This window comes from Mastigoproctus giganteus, chromosome 4, assembly GCF_048544385.1.
Source record: "Mastigoproctus giganteus isolate SK-2022 chromosome 4, ASM4854438v1, whole genome shotgun sequence".
Lineage (NCBI taxonomy): Eukaryota > Metazoa > Arthropoda > Arachnida > Uropygi > Thelyphonidae > Mastigoproctus > Mastigoproctus giganteus.
In genome coordinates, this window is record NC_143578.1 from 38,372,960 (window position 1) to 38,397,722 (window position 24,763).

A 24,763-nucleotide genomic window follows, 5' to 3' on the forward strand; every position below is an offset into this window, starting at 1 on the left:
TCCTGAATCCAAGGATGCTCTCATAATTATGGCTAAGGGTTTGCTTAGTTGCTTTGCCACCTCCTTTAATATAACTGGATAGATCCCATCCACCCCAGGTGCCTTTCTTATGTTTAACTTTAACAATTTCTCCTCCACTTTGCTCTCATTTATTACAAAATAATTAAGCACCCTGCTACAATTTGAGAACCTTCTGCAATTTTCAAACCTTAATAACTCTTCATGTGTGAATGTAGATGCAAAATACTCATTCAGTTTGTTTGCTTTCTGAGCAGGATCATCAACAGTCGAACCATCAATATGAAGTGGACCAATCAGATTCATCCCCTTCCTTTTAGAGTTTATATAAGTAAAGAAATCCTTGCTGTTTTTCTTAGCATCTTTTGCCAAGGATTTCTCATAATCTGCCTTCGCCTGCCTAACCTCCTTTGTGATCTGATTACAGACTAGCTTATATCTGCCATAGACTTCTGAGTCGCTTGATAATTTATATGCATTGCATTTTTCTTCTCTGTCAGGAGTCTCATTAGTTCATTTGATAACCATTTAGGCCTAAACTTTGAACAATATTTCTTAATAGGTATGAAACTTTTAGTAGCTTCCACAATTAATTCCTTGAATGCTTCCCACTTAGAATTTTCTGTGATGTATGAAGGACAAGATTTCCCTAATGTTTGTTGCATATTTTCATGAATTTCTTTTGGCAATGTTCTCTTTAAATGAAGGTACTCACTGACTGCATGGTGCTTGATTTTATCAATAGTCTCATTCACCTTCCACACTCAATACCCTCTGTAAAGGAGAAGAATATAGTACTGCATTTTATTTAGAATAGTGTAATACCAAGACAACCCATGGTGGAGTGCCTCTACAATACGAAATCAATGCTTCAAGCAATGTCAATGCTTAAGTAATGTCAGTGACTCCGCTTGAAAGGTCACTGACATTACTTAACCTTATTTTTATATTTACAAGTTTCAAAAATTGGTGTAGGTGAGCATAACCTTCCAACAAGATTCGAGATGGTGTGGGATTATGAAAGGTGAAATTGAATTTAAACATAAAAAACTGGGGTGGATGGGGTCTATCTAGTTATATTAAGGAAGGCAGTGAAGGAAGTCAGCAAATCCTTAGCCATAATTATGAGAGCATCCTTGGAGTCAGGAGAGATCTCAATGGACTGGATCAAAGGGGGACATGAGTAATTACAGATCTGTTAGTTTAACTTCTGTTCCAGTGATAGTAATGGAGTCATTGGTTAAAGAAGCATTGCAGGATCATTTAGACAAGACTGCAGTTATAATTCAGACGCAGCATAGATTTGCTAAGGGGAAATCTTGTCTGACCAATTTGATTGGATACTACAATGTAGTCATAATTAAACTGGATGCAAAAAATAATAATGATATCATATACTTGGATTTCAGGCATGCTTTTAACACTATTGCACATAAAAGACCTATAACAATTGGCACAGTGTAGCATTAAGGGCAAGTTGCTGCTATGGATAAAGGGATGGTTGAGTGGGAGAAGACAGAGAGTGGTAATCAATAGACATTGCTTTTCATGGACTAATGTTGTTAGTGAAGTCCCCAGGGTTTAGTGTCGGGCCCATTGTTGTGTTTTATATTTATCACTGATATTAATGAAGATATAGTAGGCTTGATATCAGAGTTTGCAGATGATAGAAAGGTTGGCAAGGTGGTTAATGACATAATGACAGTATGCTACTGCAACAGGTTCTAGAAAAGATGGGTAGATGGGCTGAGAAATGGCAGCTAAAGTTTAACATTGAGAAATGCGAAGTATTGCATATGGGTAGCAGCATAACAATTGTGTGGTTCACACTCAGGGTAGTGGAATGAGAAAGACCTGGGGTTAATTGTGCAGTCAGATATGAAGTTCTCTGAGCAGTGCAGACATGCTGCTAGGACAGCTCATGGGGTTTTGTCAATGATCTATAGGAATTTTGCCAGCAGGGGTAAGGAGGTGATTATCCCATTGTATAAGGCAATGGTCAGGCTGCATCTTGAGTACAGGAACTCCCTGACTTCCGTAATAATCAACTTATGGAAATTCGACTTTACGTAAGTTTTTGCCGGCCGGTGCATACTTAAAAAAATTGTGGAAATGTATTTTGCATCCTGTAGGAATAAATGAAGGTATCGTGAAAATATTGTTTTTTTCACGTTTTTATAGCATGTTTTTTGTAATTCATTCCAAGTCCTTAGAAGTTGAAAATTTTGCTATATTACTAAGCTATTTATATCTCTAAAAGGTCATATTTATAATGGAAATTGTACTACCCTTTCATCATTATCATATGTTCCGTTCTAAGAATCAGTTTTGAATGCCTTTGTGATATTTTTCTAAAGCACATTTCTGGAGGTCACAACCATAAAACAATAAAAACAATTTGCACCTTCCGGTTTATTGGGCTTTTCTGTTAGCGCAATCTATTAAAAAACAGGTAGTGAACTCGATCTTATTGCATTTGTGATAATACCAATAACTGCAATTGTGTTGTGGGTTTTTACGTTATTATGGTGCAGTGTGTTCCCTTTCACTCAAATCTTCAATCATATAAAAAACAAATTTTCTGAACCTTCTCTTCATTCCTATTTACTTATTACAATTGCGAAGGGAAAGGGACCAACGGAAAGTGCAAGTGCTGGCAATGCCAGGAAACGAAACAAAATTGATTTAGAAATGAAGATGAAAATGATTAAGAAGTACGAAGCAAGACAAAGTTTGTCATCTATTGCAAGGGAATTAGGTCCCACTGCTTCAACAGTGAATACTATTTTAAAGGACAGTGCGTGTATAAAAGAACATGTCAAAGGATCAATGCACTAAAGACCAACAGTGTTCAGATGCTATATCGAAGATGGAACAGCTGTTAATAATATGGATGGAAAATCAGATTCAGAAGTGAGTGCCCCTGAGTCTAATGACCATTCAAGCAAAAGCAACAAGTATTTATAAAGATATTAAGGATAAGTATGGCAAACTCCAACCCAAGTTCGTGGCAAGCAATGGGTGGTTTAATAGGTTCAAGCATCGCACTGGTTTCCATAGCATTAAAGTATGCCATGAAGTCACCAGTGCCGATTCTGCAGCTGGAGAGAAATTTTGTGATGTGTTAGAAAAAAATATTGATGAAGGCTATTCAACGCAGCAAAATTTTAACATTGACGAGACCACTCTGTATTGGGAAAAAATGGCAGATCGAACATACATTGCCAAAGAGGAAATTACAATGCCAGGTTTTAAGGTGTCAAAAGATAGGGCCATGCTCTTGCTTGGGGCTAATGCAGTGGGAGATTAAGATTAAAACCACTGCTTGTGTATCATTCTGGAAATCCTCGTGCATTTTAAGGGCTTCGATAAAGCCACCCTAATCATGCATTTCCAATTGACCCAGAGAACATGGATAACAATATCTCTCTTTGAGGATTGGTTTAAATGCTGCTTCATTCCTGAGGTTGAAAAGTATTGTAAAGCCAATGAATATCTTTCAAGATTTTGCTTCTATTAGATAATGCTCCTGCACATCTAGATGATTGCATTTTGAACGTGAGAGTCATATTTCTACCTCCAAACACGTCTTCACCCATCCAACCTAAGGATCAGGGCGTTATTTTGAATATAAAAATATAATATTTACACACAACATTTGTTCAGGCATTGTCTGCAGTAAACGACAAGAAAAATTTTACGTTAAGAGATTTTTGGAAATCTTACAATATTTACCATCTTAAACATTAACAACACCTGGGCTGAAATTACTAAAATTTATTTAAATGGCGCATGGAAGAAAATATGTCCATGGCACATAAAAGGCTTCGAAGGATTTGAAAAAGACGAATCATATGATGAAGTTACAGATAAGATTGTAAAGTTTGCAGAGCTACTTCAGTTGGCGGTTGATGCCAAAGACGTAGAGGAGTTAACTGAGGAAGAAGAGAAGGAATTATCTAATGAAGAACTTATTGACTTGTGGACAGCAATAGTGAAAGAATAAAATGCTGACGAAGCTCAAGATGAACCAAAGGAGTTGAGACGCTGCATCACCAGAGAGGTGGCAATGGCATTTCGTGAAATTGCATTGGCAATGGTGAGGTTTGAGAAGATGGATCCTGACAGTGAACGATTCTTAAAAGTTAACGGAGGGGTAAATGATATGCTTGCTGGCTACAAAGAAATCTACGATGAAAAAAAAAAAAAAAGCCACCGTCCAGTCATCCATTAATATGTTCTTTTGTAAGGTTGGGTGGCCGACCTCTTCTAAATCTCCACAGTGGCATACTTATCAGTTGAAGATGTCGATTCTGGCAACGATGCTCGAGAGGTAAAACTTACTGACGTTATGCCTGTCTCCTTTCTTTTTGTAATTTTATAATTTTGAAATTTTTTTAAATTGCATGCTTTTGTAATTTTTTTCTTCACACACACACATGAGATAAAAAAAATTGAATAAATACAATAAATAATTCTATTTACATGTTCGTTGAACATTTCTTTTTTGATTCAATCAATTCAGCAAGCACAGTTGTGAGTGCTGCAAAAGCATGGGGGAAATTCCGGCTTACATAAAATCCGACTTGTGTAGTGTTCCACGGAACACAACCCTTATGTAAATTGGGGAGTACCTGTACTTCATATATTTCTGGAGATCTCATTTTAGGAAGGATGCGGAGCTGGTGGAAAGAGTACAGCAAAGGGCAACGAGAAGGGAAAATTGCAGTATCTGGAGACTAGGCACCTGCGAGGTGATCTGATTGAGATATTTAAGGTTTTGAATGAATTGAGCAAGCTCAATGCTAGTATATCTTCATAGTGATGACGTTATACAAGGTGATGATGAAGCTGTGCACACATTACTTAAATAATCTGATGTCCAAAATGCATTGAATGTGATTGAAAATGTACTGGCTTACAGTGATGTTAGCAGTAGCCTTTTATCAGATTTGTACTATTGTTAAGAACAGTTACAAAACAAAGAGTTAGCAAGAAGTTGGATTGTTTTTTTTATGACAGTGTAAAGATTTTCAATTAAGTTAATTTAATGAACAAATATGGTATGATTTCTTTTTTCATTCATAACTAAACTAATTTTTATTTTTTACAATTCAAAATTATAAGAATATCTTTTACTGCTTGCTTAATCCTCCATTAAGCCCTCTATTTCATATGAATCCTTAACATTTATTTTAGGAAACCTTGATTGTTTCTACTAAAATTTGCGTCAACTTTTTTTTTTTAAATATAGTGATATGCTTGTTAATTGTGAATTCAACTTTCATTTGTTTTTATTTTATTTTTATATTCATGAATATATCTATTCTGTAAAATTCTGTTTAATTCTATTAAAATTGTGTATAAAATGACAAATTATGGTTTAATTAGAGGAAATTATGAAACAAAATTAGAAAGATGATTTTGATATGTTCATTTCAGACTTTGTTATTACAAAGTGAGAGAACTTAGGTCCCTTGAAGTTTGTATTAATGAGGTTTTCCTGTATTATTTTTCTCTGAAGAGATTTTTCATAGATTTATTTGATGGGGTTTTTTTTTGTGCATTTTTAGTGTTCAGTTCCACCCTGAGCACCGAGCTGGTCCTGAGGATTTGGAATTTTTGTTTGACATATTTATTGATAGTATTAATGACCATAGACTGAGTAATGAAGGGTAAGTATATTTTTAGATCTCTTATTCATAAGATTTTTTTTATCCATATCGCTTATTCTTTCTGTGTACTTTAGAATTGCAAATAGGAAGTTCAATTATACAGTCAAACCTAGCATATCTGGCAACCTTGAGACTTATTCCTTCCCAGATTTTCCAAATTTCAGGTGGCCATATTATTATAAGAAAGCTGTGAAAGATATTGCACTTCATTCAGCAACTTTTTTTTTTTTTTTTTTTTTTTTGAGAGAGAGAGGAATGTAATATAATAATACATTCAAAAAGTACACTAAGAAATAAAATTTATTCCCCTTACAGAATAGACCACACTGTGTACAATGTCTTTTGGAAGGGAAAAAATGGAAAGTATCACAATTGCTTCACCAGTCTTGGAGGATCTGTGTGTGCATCTTGAAACCTCACAATCCTCTGTGCTACTTATTTTTTTTTCGGGTGCCTATTGTTGTGTCAGTGCTGTTCACAAATGATGGTCTAAACATTCCAAGAATATTCACACTAAACAATAAATGTGTTTAACAAATTGTTACTTCATGTACAAATAGTGAAACTCAGAAACTTAGTATTTCTGATCTTGTTTATGGATAGCAATTAAACAATTTCATGACCTAATATTTTTAGAATACATAAAAGCATATGGCTCCTAGGTACAACCTTCACCCAGAACACTCAGCTTTAACTCATTGCTTGGGCAGATGATCAAGCTGAGAACTAAAATTTCCGATTCTCAGATTCATTTTTGGCAAATTGCCCATTTTTTCTAAACATAGCCAAAAAATGAATTTTGCCAAATGATGGATTGCTGATTTGGAAGGTCTGACTGTATAATCTTATAGCTTTAACAATTTAAATTTGTAATATTTGCACAGATTAGTAAAGGATACATTGTATTTGTTACTGTAGTTCATTGTATTTGTTACTGTAGTTTATTGTTTACTATTTTCTGATTTAAAAAAAAAAATTGAAAATGAATTATTGTAGTATTATATAGTTGGATCTATTAAGTGTTCTTATAATAGCGAAAAAAAAAAAAAAGCCTTCAGGTTTGTAATGATAAAAGAATAGGACTGTTAGCCTCAGATTAGCTGGGTACTATGTTAATTTTTCAGATACCACACCCATTATTTTCTGTTGAAAATTTGTTATTCCTTTGGTTTCTTCATTAATGTTTTTTATAGCAGAAGCAATCTATATCACAGAGCTTATGGAAGATATAACTCTAGGTACTCATGCAGTAGGGCTACTCCCACATTCATGAGCATTGTAAACTGATCCTGCTATCTGTGTAGGCGCCTCCGTAGCCAGATGGGCAGGAGCAGCAGTGCATAGCACACACACCTCTTGATTAGACCGGGGTTCGAGCCCATGCCCACCAAATATGGAGGATGCGAAAAGGTCAGGGAATGACCACCGCATATCCCCGGAGCAATATGGCCTTAGTTGCTAATGCTCCTAAAAACCAAATAACAAACAAGCTGTCTGTGTATATGCAAACTGTGCCTTGTAGTTATAGGAATTATTGAAGCTAAACATAAAAAAGGCACTTGGGATGGATGAGATCTATCAAGTTATATTAGAGGTAGCAGAAGAGGTAAGCAAACCTTTAGCCATGATTGTGAGAGCATCCTTGGATTCAGGGAAGGTCCCTATGGATTGGAGATGTGCAAATGTATCCCCAGTTCACAAAGAGGATCAGAGGAAGACATGAATAATTACAGACCTGTTATCTTGACTTCTGTTTCAGGGAAAATAATGGAGTCACTGGTTAAAGAAGTAATGTAGGATCATCTAGACAGGAATGCAGTTATACTTCAGTCACAGCACAGATTTATTAAGCGGCAATCTTGTCTGGTCAATCTGATTGGATACCTATGACACAGTGATAAAGGAACTGGATGCAAAAAATAATTTTGACACCATATGCCTAGATTTCAGAAAAGCTTTTGATACTCTTGCTCATAAAAAAACTGCTATACAAATTGGAGCAATATGGCATTAAGGGAAAGTTGCTGCTGTGGATAAAGGGATAGTTAAGTGGGAGAAGACAAAGTTGTTATCAGTGGGCACTGCTCTTCTTGAAGTATTGTTATTAGTGAAGACCCTCAGGGTTCATTACTGGCCTAATTTGCTGTTTTAAGTATTTATTAGTGATATTGATGACGGCATGTCACACTTAATATCTAAGTTTGCAGATGATACAAAGGTTGGCATGGTGGTTAATGACAGTAAGCAGGATATGCTATTGCTGAATGGATATGAAGTTCTTTGAGTAGTGCAGACAGACTGCCAAGACAGCCCATGCAGTTTTGTCAATAATATATACAGGAATTTTTCCAACGGGGTTATCCCTTTGTATAAAGCAATGGTTAGGCCACATGTTGAATACTACATACAAGTCTGGAAGTCTCATTTTAGGAAGGATGTGGCTCTGTTGGAACAGGTGCAGAGAAGAGCAACAAAATTGGCGAGGGAGCAAAAAAAAGATGCTCTTACCAGGAGAGATCTCAATTCCAAATTGCAGTGTTGAAGACCAGGCTCTTGTGAGGAGATTTGATTGATGTGTTTGAATCTGTGAATGGATTGAGTAAGCTCAGTGCTGACAGAATCCTTCCTCTTGCTCAGGCTACACACATGAGGGAGCATAAATTCAAATTGAGGAAAGATGGCTACAGGATAGATGTGTGGAAGTTTGCCTTCAGCCAGTAGGTCATTGATTGTTGAAAAAATTCCCATTTTGTGTTGTGGAGGTGGGTAGTTTGAATAAATAAAATTCAAGGAAGAACTAGATAAACTGTTAGAGGAATGGATAGGCAAAATGAGAAGTGTTGCTTTTTTTTTTTTTTTTTTAGCTGATGCCGTATAAACTTTTTTTTTTTTTTTTTTTTGCAACATTTTCTACTACTACAGTCAGTCCTTGTATAACACATGTTTACACTACACGAATTTGATCATACACAATTTATAAATAGGGGAACGATATCGTATATAACATGAACCGAATTCGCTTATGCATGACTCGCCTTGGTGTTTACAAGAAAAGGCAGTCGAATGTGGGATCACCCCAACTGAACGCAACACGATAGAAATGAAGAGAAGATTCTGAAAATGTATTTGTTTTTTATATCAATGAAGGGGAAACACATTTCACCATAATAACGTAAAAACCCACACAATTCTAGCTATCGGTATTATCACAAATGCAGTTAGATCGAGTTTACTACCAGTTTATAACAGATTCCACTAGCAGAAACGTAACTGGAAATTGTTTGTATTGTTTTATGGTAGTAACCCCCAGAAATGTGCTTTAGTAAAATGTGAGCTAGTGAGGTGTTCATAGTATGTCTCTGCCTTTACAGTGTTGTTTATTCAGTTGCTACATGCGTGCAGCTTTGTTTATGTGTATCAAGCGTGCCTCCTCATTTTGTAATTGTGCTTTATTCCCTAAACATGAGTAAAATACTTAAAAGGTGTGAAAAGGAAGTGTCCTGGTGAAGACACTACAGATTCAGAGAGAAAAAGAAAAGCAATGTCAATAAACAGAGGCGGACTAGATCAAAAATTCTTACCTTGGAAAATTTGTAGCAGCCTCATACTAGCGTTTGTGGTCAAAATCACACCGGCCTCTGGCCCACCAGGGTTTCCCTGGCAAGGCTTATGGCCAGTCTGCCTCTGTTGATAGAGAAAAAATATGAAATTGTGAAACGCTTTGAGCGAAATGAAAGACCATGTGATATTGCATGTGCCCCAGGCCTAAATGAGGCAACGGCGAGAATTACAAAGAATGCAGAGAAAATAAAAACAACTTTCATAGCAGGAACAACTCAAAGTGTAATTAAAATCCATTAGATTAAGACACAAAGAATTGGAAGAGATGGAACGGCTGTCATTTGTTTGGATAGAAAATCAAACAAAAAAACAAGTTTGCTTATGATAGAAGCAAAAGCATTAGCAATATTTTATTACATAATAGTCGTAATAAAATACGTAAGTATTTTATTACGACTATTACGTAATAAAATACGTAAGTATTTTATTATGATTATTTATTGTGTTTGGTAATGTTTTGGTTACAAATGTGTGTTCAATAATTGGTGGTCAGCACCTAACCCTATTCTTCCCATAGGGTGTGTTGTTTATATTGCACGATTTTGCATTGCACGAGGGTTTCTCAGAACACAACTATCGTGCTATATGAGGACTGACTGTACTAATAATAATACCATTCAATAAACCCTCCCATATGTTATGTATTTTTCAATGCCAATTACAAAAAATTACCTGAATTTGTCTCTTATATTAGTTTTTAGAAATTTTAGGTTCTTTGTATTGGCAATAAATTTCAGTGAATTACAAATTTTCATTTTGCAAAAAGGCATCCCACGAATTAAAGAATCCATTTGCTTTAGCTTGCTCATTCCATGAGCACAGTTTTGTTTGTAGCTTCTGGAATTGCCAATGCTGGTGTTACGAAGACATAATTGCAATGTTTTACTTTTGCTATGAGAGTTATGTCTGATGTGTGTGCTTTTATTATGAGATGAGCTCTGGTGTTGTTTTTTGCTATGAGAATCAACTGTGGTGTTTATTTATGCTATGAGGGTTCATATAGTCAATTTTCTAGTCTACGATGATTTGTTCTAGTCTGTTCATGTGCAAAGTGTTTAATTTTAATTTTCAGTTTTATCCCAGTTTCAGAAGGTTCTAAGGCTGTAGGAAATAAAGGGATAATTTCAAATGCCATATCACTGTGTGAACAATCGCAACAAATTTACTATAGTAATAGCCATACAGTGCAAGGAAGCCAGAGGCTTTTGCTACACTGGCCAGAAAAAAAAACCAAAACCGAGTAGATGAGAAAATACAAATTATTTTCTTCCCTCCTCACATAGGTTCACATAGAATCCAGTTGACCTCACATAGGTAACTATCCAGTTAACCTCTGAATTTATTCAGACTGTCAGCCTCAAATACCCGTGAAGGCAACCTATTTCAAAGGATCAATGACTTATTGGCTATAGGAAAACTTCCTACAATCTAGTCTAAACCTCTTCCCCTGTAATTTGAATTTATGCCCACAAGTTCTGGAATTTTCTATAACAGTGAAAATTCCATCTTCGTTCATTTTAATAACCTCTCTCAGAGCCTTATAAACCTCAATCGGGTACCTATGAAGTGCCTGGTTGCCAAGCTCTGTAGCCCACATATTTGGATTCTTTCCTCATGTGATCACCTATTTGTGCCGACCGGGCTAGCCGGGTGGGTAAAGTGCCTGCCTAGCAACCCAAAGATCGCGGGTTCGATTCCCGCCTCGGGCTTGGATCAAAGTACTGCAAAAACCTTGGGAGGTGCATTATGGCCACAGAAGCCTATGCGCCAACAACTACCAAAAAAAAAAAAAAAAAAGATCACCCATTTGTTGATCTCGCCATGCAAATTGTCCATCTTTGGACCCTTTCAAGAAGCTCAGTCTTTTTTCAGATGTCTCCCTACTTGAATACAATATTCTAAATGTGGCCTTATGCAGTGGGACTATGACCTCCATATCTCTACAGGATAATGTTTGATAAATCATCGATAGAAGACCATGGGCTTTCCTGGTTGCCTATTTACCCTGCTCAGAAAACTTCATATCTGCTCATATTATAACTCCCAAATCCCTTTCTCTACTGTTTTTAATTCAACCCTGCCAAGTGTGTAATTTATTTTGAGGTTCCTGTTCACCAAGTGTAAGATCTTGCATTAAAACATAGCTGCCACTTTTCTAGCCATTCTTGCAGCCTGTTCAATTCATCCTGTAGGAGTGCTGCTTGGTACTGATCTTTAAATACTCTACCAATCTTTACATCATCTGCAAATTTTGACATCAAGCCTTCTATCCCATTGTCAATGTTTATGAAAATCAGAAACAACAATGGTCCAAGAACTGATCCTTGGGTTCTTGGACCACCTTAAAATCCATCTTAGAATTTTTCCAGTAATTCCAACACGTTTCAACTTATAACTTTTCACAAGGGACTGAGTCAAATGCTTTGCTAAAATCCATATAAACTATGTTTAAATTGTTCCCTACATCCAGCTCACATGAGTAACTGTGTCAAACAAGCTTACTAATTTAGTTAAACATGATTTTCCCTTAACAAAACTATGCTGTGTGTTATTCAGAATACCATATCTATCAACAAAACTATGTTGTGTGTTATTCAGAATGTCTTATCTATCTAAATGCTTCTGGATTGCACTCTTAATCATTATTTCTAAGATTTTCCCTACCACTGAAGTCAGACTAACCGATCTGTTGTTACCAACTTCATTCTTAAACTGCCTTTATGTATTGGTGATACGTTGGCACTTCTCCAATCCAAAGGAATCTCTCTCCCAAGTCCAAAGATGCTCTCATAATTAAATTAATTACAAGGGTACCTTTGGACTTTGGTCTCATAATTGGTTCAATATGCTCTCTGGCGGCTTCCATCAATTACTGTGTATATTCCATCAACTTCAAGAGCCTTACTTGCCTTTATGCTCAAAACATGTGGTACTATTATAACAGTCATCTGTAATTTCGAAATGACTAATTTCATATGACAGCCTCTCTTGCAGAGCCTCTTCTCAGCACAAAGGGTCTTTCTTCAGTAAAGACAGATGCAAAGTACCTTTTCAATTCATCCACAACATCAGCTGGGTTGGCTAAGACTTTCCCATACCCAGTGTACAATGGTCCAATCTGATTCGCTTTTTTCTTATTTGTATTCACGTATGTGAAAAATTTCTTATCCCCATTCTTTGCTCTCTTGGCCAGTGCTTTCTCATATGCAGCCTTGGCCTCTCTAACTTTATCTGTAGTACTATTACAAATGAACTTGTAGCTGTTGTAGGCTTCAGTACTATTCATTGCTCTGTATCTTTTTCTGCTCTATTTGACTGCCCAGCTCTGCATTCATCCATTTCAGAATCCTCCTCCTGCAATATTTTCTTAATATGTGTGCATTCATGGCTTCTGTGATTTTTGCTTTAAAGGTATTCCATAATTCAAGTGTATTCCCCTCATCCTGCAATCCGCCCATTTAATAGATGCTATATAGCACCTTAAACTATCCAAGACCCCTCTTCTGAAATTAAAACTCGTGCCTTTACCTTTAACTACTGCAACATTTTTCTTCGTCTTCCAATGGACGACTGAGTGATCACTACCTGCCAGTGGTTCTTGTATTTTAAGCCCTTTTCTGTCATCTAATTTGTGAGTAATTTTTAATAGTTCAAGAATATTCTCACCCCTAGTATTATCTCTGACATGCTGGTACAAATAATAACCACCTACAAATAATAGTTTATTTAGAAAAAATATTTCCCCAAGGTGAGTTTCCTTCCACCCCACTTATTCCAATCAGTTTGAGGCAGATTGAAGTCACCCATAATAAGACCTTCGTGCTTGCTTGCCCATGCCATTTTCATGTAAAGACTCGTCGTATGCTTAATCTTCTGGTCTGTAGATCACTCCCACTCTCGTTATACCTTTTCTTCTAACTAACTCACCCAACACAGATTCTATGCTGGCAGACGTAACTTCACACTCAGCAAAAGTTCTTTTTTGCACTCGGGCTGCTTTTGAGAAGAAGCATGTCACTACGACCCCTCTTGTCTTCCCTCTCTTTTCTATGTACATTATATGTACCATAGTGAACTCACTTCCCCATTTTCTGGGTGGCACCACATTTCTATTTGCTATATTATGTCTGCATTAGATGTCCTAACTAGGAGTTCAAATTCAGCCATTTTTTTGACAGCACTTCTGACATTACTGTAAACACAGTTAAGACTAAGTATTCTTCTATAGTTTACTACCCTGATACACCCCTTGAAGTTATTTAGGGTTGTATTCGATGCTCTATCTTCCCTCATCTGAAACATTTCTACCCTCAGAACATCTTATCAACATTGGCTGTTGTGACAACAAAAAAGGTGAATGCAACCATTACTTTGATCCATATCATCAGATAAATGTGGATCTATATTACTCTTCTCTCCCTCCCCACAACTAGCAGTTTCCCTGAACCTTTTATGTATCCTTGATGATACTGGCAAAAATCCGAAAATCTGTTGGTAACATCATCAATATTGCTCCTGGCAAATACATTCTGGTACTCTACCACCTATCTTTATTACAAAAAAAAGTTACCCGTTTCCCTCACAATAGAGTCTCCCAATAAAACTAGATGACCATTGACCAAAGCAGTCTGCACTTGACTATTCTTTTCTAGGACCCGAATCGGGGGTGCATCACTTGGCAGGTTACGAGATATTTGAGCCCCTGACAAGCTCCTAGTTACATTAGTTTTTAGGGCATGCACTCATTTCTTCAGTGACTCGAATTCTTCTTGTAATGGACCAAGGCCGACCGGGCTAGCCAGGTGGGTAAAGTGCCTGCCTGGCGAACCCAAAGGTCGTGGGTTCAAATCCCACCTCGGCTTGGATTAAAGTACTGCAAAAACCTTGGGAGGTGCATTATGGCCACAGAAGCCGATGCACCAACAACTACCAAAAAAAAAAATATATAATAATAATAATGGACCAGGTTCTAATTTGGGAATGCTACACTCCTTACATCTGGTGCAAAGAAATGAATCGTCAGTTGAGCTAGGTTTGTCCACTAGACCAACCGTAGAATACATGCCACAGGCTATACAAATGACGAACTCGTGATTCACACTGGAAATGCTCATAGGTATTTCTGTCTGGGTCACGATATCCTTGGACTTTGTATTGTAAGTGGTTCTTGTAGCAATCATTTTTAAGGTAAAATCTGAACTTTAGAAAGACTGCAAAAATTTAAATTTACAATATATTACAGAATTTAAATTATCAAAATATTACAGAAATGAAACTGTTGACAAAACTTTAACTACTAGAGAAGTTAAATTTAAGCTACCAATGAAAGTTATGAAGTTCCTGCAAAAATTATCGATAACAAGGGCTATCTGAATATTAAGCTGTAGCTTTTTGAATACTTAACTAAATACAAAAATAAACTAACCTATGTAATTATATGGATTCAAACTATGTATTAACTACAGATTATTATATTAAAAAAAAAAAAATCCCTTAAAATTATTCTAAAAATGAACCTCCTATGAAGTTCTGAAATGCACAGCCCCCCATATACAATCAAGTGAAGCAATATGCTATGCATGTGCACTGGTTAACATCCAACCAACAAATGGTTGAATGGTTTCTTCAATGTGTGTATAGTGAATATGTGATTCAACAGCACTAAGGAGACATAACTCACATAATGATAATGGCTTTTTACTTTTGTTACAAAATAGGAATCCAAGATAAATCTTGGCTATCACAATTTTTGTGCATGTTTTTGCAGTAGCTGTGATCTGGTGAGAGTTTACAGCTACATTTCAGAGATTATTACTGTTTCGTTAAGATCTTGCTTGGCATTTGAATAATTGCAAAGTGATACATTTTAATGTATCATTTTGTGATGATTAGTCAATGAAATTGTCAGCTAAGGATAAAAAATATGTAACATCCCAGAAAAGCACCCTCACTTTGATACCCAAGGCAAAATGTGAATGATCTGATTTGATAACGTTGAAGGTCAAACAGAAGTATTAGGGTCCAGATTACAAAGTTAGAACTTGATCAAAAAAGAATAAAAGCATGTGTTTATTGCATCCACCAGGATTTTTACCAGTTTTTCTGTATGATGAGGATCCTTTCTTCTTGCAGTGACATTGATGGTTGATTGATGGTTGTGGGTCACAAGCATACTCCTTAAGAGTGGAGATATTTTCGGTTCATCAAAACTGAGTTTTGAAATCTGTCCTTTAGTATAACAGAAACACCTGTTCATCAGCTCCCCTTGGATATGTTGAATGTAAGAGGAAAACTTGTGGAATATAGAATTTCTCTTCAGTGGAATAAATTATAAAAGATTAAATTGGTCAGTCTGTAGAGATCTATAGTGATTGCAGTTTTAATCTGTTTACAGGTAGGTTATAGAAAATATTGTTGTTTACTATCTGAATGGGACACCACAGCAAGTTCTCATTATACTCTTAAGAACTGGCCATCTCACGAGGCACACAATTTCATAGACGGTGGTGCAAAAATAAAGGAAATTTTTGTTGTTCTAGAAAGCAGTGAAATACTAAGAAATTGTGCTTTAAATAATTTCCTCAGTAAAGCTGAAACAGCAACTTGGAATGTTGTTAAAGTGGTATCCTGACCTTTTGGTGGGGGGGGGGGATACAGGATTGGCTAGCTATTCAGAAATGGTTGAATAGTTTCTTCAAATTTACAGAGAACTGGGTTGCAGTAAGAGTTAATGGTTTAATTTCTACATTCACATTTAGATTTTTTTCTTTTTCCATCAGGACATTTATGTTTTGGAGTAAAGGGCAAAAGTGGTTTGATTACTGCTGGCTACTCATGGAAGCCATGGGAATCATTTTAGCTTACAATTTTGATATCCAGTTTTATCCCTGTTTAAAATGGCATATCGCCATGTGAATAATCCCAATATATTTAAATTTTGTCTTAACACTCAAAAACACAGGAAAAACCTATGATCAAGTGAGGGGGAAAAATATACAAATTCATTTTCTAGTACAGGTGACCCACGGTTAATGCTGATAATTTGTTCCGGAAAAACAGAGCACTAAGTGAATCCGCGCTGCATTCCCATAAGGTAACATATGTATTTGTGAGTTGCGGTTAGTGCCATAGGATATTTCCTAGTCAATAATAAACAGTAGTGAAAAGATGCACAAATGTCGGTCAAAATATTTAATATTCAAATATTTGTACATAAAAAATATTCTGCATTACATACGTATATAATTATGTGGTAACTACTTACGTATCAAAATTAAACTTAAAATTCCAATTAAAATCATGAATTTAATTGATCTAAATTGATTTAATTTAATTGATAAATTTAATCATGAAAAATGTGTTGAATTTGGGTTGAACTTTGGCCCTCTTCCAAATAAACTAAAACGGGTATTAATTTTAAATCCCCCACAGAGTTATCACCCAACAATAAAGTCAACCGATCCTTCGCCTCTTTGAAACCTGGCATGTTTTTTTTCTTCTTTCAATATGAAACTTCTTTTAGGCATTTGTTTCCACAAAAGTCCTGCTTCATCTATGTTAAAAACTTGTTGAGAAGTATAATACACAATACCCCTCTTCAATAATTTTAACAAGTTCTTTTTTGAAAGTTTCGGCTCCTTGATCTGCACTTGCAGCTTCTCCCTGGATTTTAAATCTATTCAACCAGCTCTTACTAGTTTTAAATGGTTCCACATTTTTTTTTTTTTTAGGTAAGTTTTCTTCAGATCATTATATTGGCTAATCTCTCTCTCTCTCTCTCTCTCTCTCTTTTTTTTTTTATAATATTTAACTTAACTGAATTCTGCATTGGATATTATCTTCAATAAAATTAGTTAGTCTTTCCATTTCAATCCCAATTGCCGGCCTATCCCTAGTTGCTTGCAGTGGAACAGCTATCTTTCCCTCTGCTAAAATTAATTCTTTATTTTGTTTTATAATTGTTCTTACAGTTAAACTTAATTATGGCACACATCTGCTTGTCTTTGATCGGAATCAATTCGCTTCAAAATGTCTAATTTAATTTTCAAATTCAGTCTTTTTCTTACATTTATAGTCTTCGTACTGCATCCAGACGTTGTTGCTTTTTCATTCTTATCGACCATTATTAACTCTTCGAAAATGTAACTGTGTTGGTTGCATTAATTATGATACAATGTTCAAGTAAACTGTCCGTTACGCACGATGTCTTAATACTGTACTGAGTGATGACTAGACTTCGGATAAATACATATAATGCAAATATTACAAGCAATATACTCGATCATTTTTTAAAATGTTGATCTTGGAACTATGTAACAAGTCACTGTACTGCAATTAAATTACCGTGTGAGAAAATATCACTGAGCGTGGGAAAATTTCTCAAGTCGGCGTGGGGAAATGTTTTAATGCTGTTTTTGCTATTCATTTTCAAGCTATCGACTCCATCAAATGAAACGATTTTGTTAAATATGCCAAAAATGCAATCTATAAATGAGCATTATAGTGATCTGTGACAGCGTAATAGTCAGTTACAGGTTATAATATATGAACAGTGTTATAGTGAATCAGTGTAAAGCGAACCGTGTTATGACGGGGGCCTTCTGTACAAGCGAACCTGGCTTACGTAATACTTGACTTACAGAAATTTGACTTTATGTAAGTTTTTGCCGGCCAGAAAGATTTTTTAAAGTTTGCCAGTACAAACTTTAAAAAATCACGGAAACGTATTTTACATCCTGTAGGAATAAATGGAGGTATTGTGAAAATATTGCAATGTGAACCCAATAACACATTGTGTTTTTTTTTTTTTTTGGTAATTCATTCTAAACCTTGGAAGTTGAAATTTTTCCAATATAACTAAGCTATTTAACTCTCTAAAATTGCACTACACTTTCATCGTTATCATATGTTCCATTATAAGAATCAATTTTGAACACCTTTGTAATATTTTTCGAAAACACATTTCTGGAGGTCACTACCATAAAACAATAAAAACAATTTGCACTTTCTGGTTTATTGGATTTTTCTGTTAGTACAATTTATTATAAATGGATAGTAAACGTGATCTTATTGCATTTGAGATAATACCGATAACTGGAATTCTGTGGGTTTTTACGTTACGGTATTATGGTGAAACCCTTCACTAAAATCTTCAATCATATAAAAAAACATAAATAAATTTTCAGAATCTTCTCTTCATTCCTAGTTACTTATTACAATGGTGAAGGGAAAGGGACTGACGGAAAGTGCAAGTGCTGGCAGTGCTAGGAAATGAAACAAAATTGATATAGAAATGAAGATGATTAATTAAGAAGTACGAAGCAGGACAAAGTTTGTCATCTATTGCATGGAATTAGGTCTTGCTGCTTCAACAGTGAATACATTTTTAAGGGACTGTGCACATATCAAAAGAACCAGTTAAAGGATCAATGCATTTAAGATCAACAGTGATCACAAAACAGCATTCAGGTGCTATATTGAAGATGGAAAAGCTATTAATAATATGGATGGAAAGTCAGATTCAGAAGCAAGTGCCCCTGAGTCCAATGGCCATTCAAGCAAAAGCAAGAGTGTTTATGAAGATATTAAGGATAAGTACGGCAAACCCCAAGACAAGTTTTGTGGTAAGCAATGGGTGGTTTAATAGGTTCAAACATCGCGCTGGTTTCCAAAACATTAAAGTATGCAGTGAAGTCCCCAGTGCCGATTCTGCAGCTGCAGAAAAATTGTGGTGCATTGTAAAAAACCCCTTCTAAATCTCCAGAGCCCTCAACTTTTGCAGTGGCATGCTTATCAGCTGGAGAGTTAATTGTGGCAACGATGCTCGAAAGGTAAAACTTGCTGACGTTATGCCTGTCTTCTCTCTCTTTTTTGTAATTTTATAATTTTGAAATTTTTGTAATTTTGTACACTTTGCAATTTTTCCTGCACATGAGATAAAAAAAGAATAAATAGTTCTATTTACATGTTCATCGAACATTTCTTTTTTGCTTCAATCAAATTCAGTGTGCATATTTGCGAGTGCTGCATAAGCATTCAGGTAAATTCCAACTTACGTAGAGTTCCACGGAACGAAACCCTTACGTAAGTCGGGGAGTTGCTGTATAATCAGTGGATTATACAGAGAAAATGGGCAGCGATAAACATGAGGCAGACTAGAAGATACTTTGTAGTTGAGAATAGTGACCTTTTCCCATGATGTAAGCAAAACCTGTTCAACCCTGAACTATTTTCAGTATCAGAACCCCCCCCCCCCCCTCCACACACACACTTTTTTTTTTTTTTTTTTTTTTTTTTGTAACTAAATACTCTATCAATGGTTTTCTTGTTTTGACTATTATGGAGACCTGATCCGATGTTCATCTAATTTTTTTAACAGAGGTGAGTGCCAATATTCTTCCCTTGCATTCCCATTCTTATCTTTCCCATTAGTTTTGATTCCCCCATTATTTGCTTATGAGATGTTTGAGATGAGCACATTCACATTCCCCAGTACTCTATTACTAAATATTTACAGCATTCAATAATGCATGTTGATAAAGCCAAGTGCATTACTGTCACTTATTTTTGTAGCATGAACTGTATACAGAAATGCTTATGAAATATGAAAGCATTTATAGGTATAACTTGGTAAATCTTCTTTCTTTTTTTTGTAGTATATTAGATGCACGGATCATTAGATATTAGATGCGAACGGGTCATCAGCTTTTGTTTCCAGACATCTTGGCCACCGTGATCACCAGACCTCACCCCATGCGAATTCTGGTTGTTGGGTTTTTTGAAGAACCAGGTTTATCGGGAAGGATGTCAAACTCTAGCAGATCTGAAGGACAGCATTAGACGTCATGTGCTGGCTATTCCAGTTGACATGTTACGTTCTGCTATAGAAAATGCTATTCTTCGAATGGAAACTTGTTGTTGACCAAAATAGAAGACATATTGAACAATTGCTAGCGCTGTTCAAGTTATTTGTATTACCACCGTGCCACATAGTGACAAATTTTGTAACTAATTTTTTTTTCCAATAAATGCCGAGCACATTCTTTATTATGCCTGTTATCCAAATTTCTCTTCAGTACGAGCCTTAGAACTCGCTCCAGAGCCCTCTACATAGGGATCCCACACAAAGCAATCTAAGGATGTGAGGTCGAGTAATCATGGCGGTTGTTGTATTGGGCCATTCAGTCTAATGCATTGGTTATTGTGCTCCATATTTAAAAATTCAGAAACATCTCAGAAAAGTGGACTGGTGCATTATCATACATAAACCACATATCCTGTGCCAATTTTAAAGGGGTTTGTTTTCAGATAGTTCCAAAAATTGTTCCACAGAAAATGTAGGTATGTCATTTTCTCTGGTTAAAAATAAGGAAGACAAATAAGATTGTCCCCAAGAATACCACACTGCACATTAAAAGAAAAGGTATGTTGACAATGGGTACCGAAAAAATCATATGTGGATGTTCTTCTTCATGCTTAGTATGAGTGTTTTGAGAGTTGAGAATTCCACTTCAGGTAAAACATGATTTATCTGTAATCAGAACATGACTGAGAAATTGAGAATCATGTGTACATTTTAAAATGAGCCAAAATAAAAGTTTTTGCATTTATTAGCATTAGTAGAGGCATATGATACAAGAAAGCAAGCTTATGCAGCATCAGCCAAAAAAAAAAACTCTGATTTCACCCCTCCATTCGATCCAAATACCTGTCCAGCTCAGCCTTACATTTATTTAGGCTATCAACTTCCACAACAAAGGATGGAAGTCTGTTCCACCAACCAAACTACCTGCTGGCTAAAGGCAAACTTCCACACATCTATCCTACATCTGTCTTTCCTCAATTTGAATTTATGCCCTCTCAGGTGATTATTCTGAGCAAGAGGAAGAATCCCATCAGCATTGAGCATGCTCAAACCATTCAAGGCTTTATAAACCTCAATCAGATTACCTCGTGCTTGGCCAGTCTCCAGACACTGTAATTTGCAAAACTTAGCCTTTCTTTGTAAGAGCAGCCCTTTGTTCCATTCACTAACCTTGTTGTCCTTCTCTGTACTTGTTCCAACAGCTCTACATCCTTGTTAAAATGAGGCCTCCAGACCTGTATACAGTACTCAAGGTGTGGCCTAACCAGTGCCTTATACAAGGGAATAATCACCTCCTTATCCCTGCTAGAAAAATTCCTGTATATCATTGACAAGACACCACGAGCTACTCTTGCAGACCGTCTGCACTGCTCAGAAAACTTCATATCTGCCTGCATAATTATCCCCAGGTCCTTTTTGTTCTCTACCACTGTCAGTGTAGTACCACAGAGTTGATATGTTACTCTGGGGTTACTGCTTCCCCTATGTAGTACTTTACATTTGTCAATGTTAAACTTCATTTGCCACCTCTCAGCCCATCTGCTGAACTTTTCTAGATCCTCTTGCAGCAGCGTACTGTCATTAGTGTCCCTAACAACCCTGCCAACCTTCATATCTACTGCAAACTTGGACGTTAAGCTTGATATACCATCATCAGTATCATTTATAAATACAGAAAACAACAATGGACCCAACACTGAACCCTGAGGGCTCCACTAATAACATTAGTCCATGAAGAGCAGTGTCTATTGATTACCACTCTCTGTCTTCTCCCACTCAACCATCCCTTTATCCATAGCAGAAATTTGTCTCCAATGCCACACTACTCCAATTTGTTCAGCACTCTCAAGATTCAAATATATGATATCAAAGTTATTTCCTGCATCCAGTTCCTTTGGGACCACATCATAGTATCCAATCAAATCGGTCAAGCAAGACTTTCCCTTAACAAAACCATGCTGTGTCCAAGCTATAACTGAAGTCTTGTCTAGATGATCCTGCAGTGCTTCTTTAACCAGTGCCTCCATTAATTTTCCTGGAACAGAAGTTAAACTCACAGGTCTATAATTACTTGTGTCAGCCTTTGATCCTCCTTTGTGAATTGGGGTCACATTTGCACATCTCCAGTCCATGGATACCTCCCCTGATTCCAAAGAAGCTCTCATAATTATGGCTAAGGGTTTGGTTACTTCCTTTGCTGCCTCCTTTAATATAACTGGATAGATCCCATCCACCCCGGGTGCCTTTTTTATGTTTATCTTCAACAATTTCTCTTCAACTTTCCTCTGTTATTACAAAATCATCTAGCTCACTGCCAGAGTTTAATTCACCTCTGGCATTCCCCTCCCGGAATAACTCCTCATGTGTGAATGTAGATGCAAAATACTCATTTAGTTTGTTAGCCACCTGAGCAGGATCATCAACAGTTGAACCATCAATATCCAGTGGACCAATCTGATTCATCCCTTTCCTTCTAGAATTTACATAGGTAAAGAACTCTTTGCTGTTTTCCTTTGCCTGCCTAATCTCCTTTGTGTCTTGGTTACAGACCAGTTTATATCTATCATAGACTTCCATGTCACCCATTAATTTATGTATCCCATGCATTTTTCTTCTCTGCCATATGTCTCATTAGTTCATTTGCCATCCATTTAGGCCTAAACCTTGAACAATATTTCTTAGTTGGTATGTAAAGCCTAGTAGCTTCCAAGTTAGGAACTTATCTTGAAACTTATTCCAAGATAAGTTCTTTAAAACCATTTGGAATTTGCTGTTGGTAACATCATCAGTTGGTCCCACTGTATAGAATTTAAATACTGTCTCAGACCATTGTAGTCGCCTTTACGAAAGCAAAAACCCTTCCCTTAACCCCTGATGGTAGTTACCTCTTTGAGTAAATCCCACTTCAGCACACTGTGATCACTGCCACCTAGTGGTTCCTTTATCTGCAGATTCTTAATGCATGAAGAATCACTACTGATAATCAAATCAAGAGTATTACTCCCTCTAGTTGTCTCCCGAACATGCTGATGTAGAAAACAAACATCCAGTAAATCCACAAAAGCCTTGCTAGTGTATGAGTGACGTGACCCACCCACAAATTCCAGTCAATATCTGGGAAATTAAAATCCCCCATTTGATTTACTGGCCCACTCTATTTCCCTGTACAGTTTCTTATTATACTCATCAGGGTCATTAGGCCCTGATGAGTATAATAAGAAATAATATATTTCTATATATATAATAATTTATATATAATATAATATAATACACTCCTACTCTCAATTTTGATCTCCCAATGCTTATGTCACACCAAACTGACTTGACACCGCACTGTCTAGTGATATTGACTGGCTTCACTTCCTTGGATTTTATGCGTTGCTTAACTAATAGCATAACCCCTCCTCCCTCCCTATCCTGTCTCTCCTTATGTTATGTTAACAGTTCTTGTACAGGCATTCCATGAAATAGATACAGTTGCTGTTTGTGTAATGTCCCCCATTTGCTGGCTGATGAAACATTTTGTGGTCTGACAACCTGGTACATTTGGTAGGAGATACTTGTACAGCATGAAGTATTTGCTCTTCAACATTTGTGGTTCATCAGTCTCGATCTACCGCTGTTTTGCTCATAACAGTTCAGTCTGCTTGTTTCTCATCTCTCTGCTGCAGCAAATGTTTTTACAATTTATTACTTATCAGTTGGAAATTTTTTTTCTGTGTATCAGTGAAAAGAAGCTGTTGAAATCTTATGAATTTCACCATAAATTAAAACCATATCAATTAACTCAGAAAAGTAAACAGATTTGTAGGTCTCCCATAACATCACTTTAACAAAAATACCATTCTGTAAACAACAAGGCAGTTGTGGAACCCGAAACTCAAGTAACAAACACGTCACTGTAGTGTGTATTCTGCCACATATGTCACTCACAACTGAGTAACTGATGTTATTCATATAGCAGAATAACACTATTCATGGCAATGTTAGTATGTACATTTTGTACTGTTCATAGCCCATTTTTACACAGTTTTATATTTTAACTTTTCAGATATACATTTACAGGAACTTCTATGTTTTTAGCTGTACTTCCTATGTTTGTTCTGTGAAACTTTGAAATCACGTAAGCCAGTCAAGATTAGTGCATGCAATGAGAATAGCAAGCAATATATTGGAACACTGTTACTATAAGCCACAGTTGTAAATTGTTTCAAGTTAGCTTACAGTAAATAAGTTATGTTGAAGATGAGAAGGATGTAAAATGATCCATGTGATAATGATTAGCATTAGTAGAGGCATATGATGCAAGAAAGCAAACTTATACAGCATCAGCCAAAAAAAACACCCTTCCCATTTCACCCATCCATTTGTTCAAAATGTTTGTCTAGTTCTGCCTTGAATTTATTTAAGCTATCAACTTCTACAATAACAGACTGAAGTTTGTTCGAGCAATCAACTACCCGCTGGCAAAAGAAAATTTCTGCACATCTATTCGACAAATGTCTTTCCTCATTTTCAGTTTATGCCCCTCAGGTTTGTAATCTGAGCAAGAGGAAGAGTCCCATCAGCAATTGAGCCTGAAATC

At 36.2% G+C, this 24,763-nt stretch overlaps 1 protein-coding gene across 1 annotated transcript in view; it reads left to right on the forward strand.

Annotated features, from left to right (window-relative positions):
* The window catches only part of r (carbamoyl-phosphate synthetase 2, aspartate transcarbamylase, and dihydroorotase rudimentary), a 353,839-nt gene that overhangs the window by 63,650 nt on the left and 265,426 nt on the right, over nt 1–24,763 (forward strand). The window contains exon 10 of the mRNA XM_090372656.1: nt 5,592–5,693. Within this exon, the coding sequence (XP_090228782.1) occupies nt 5,592–5,693 (102 nt within the window). The remainder of the gene's footprint in view (nt 1–5,591; nt 5,694–24,763) is intronic.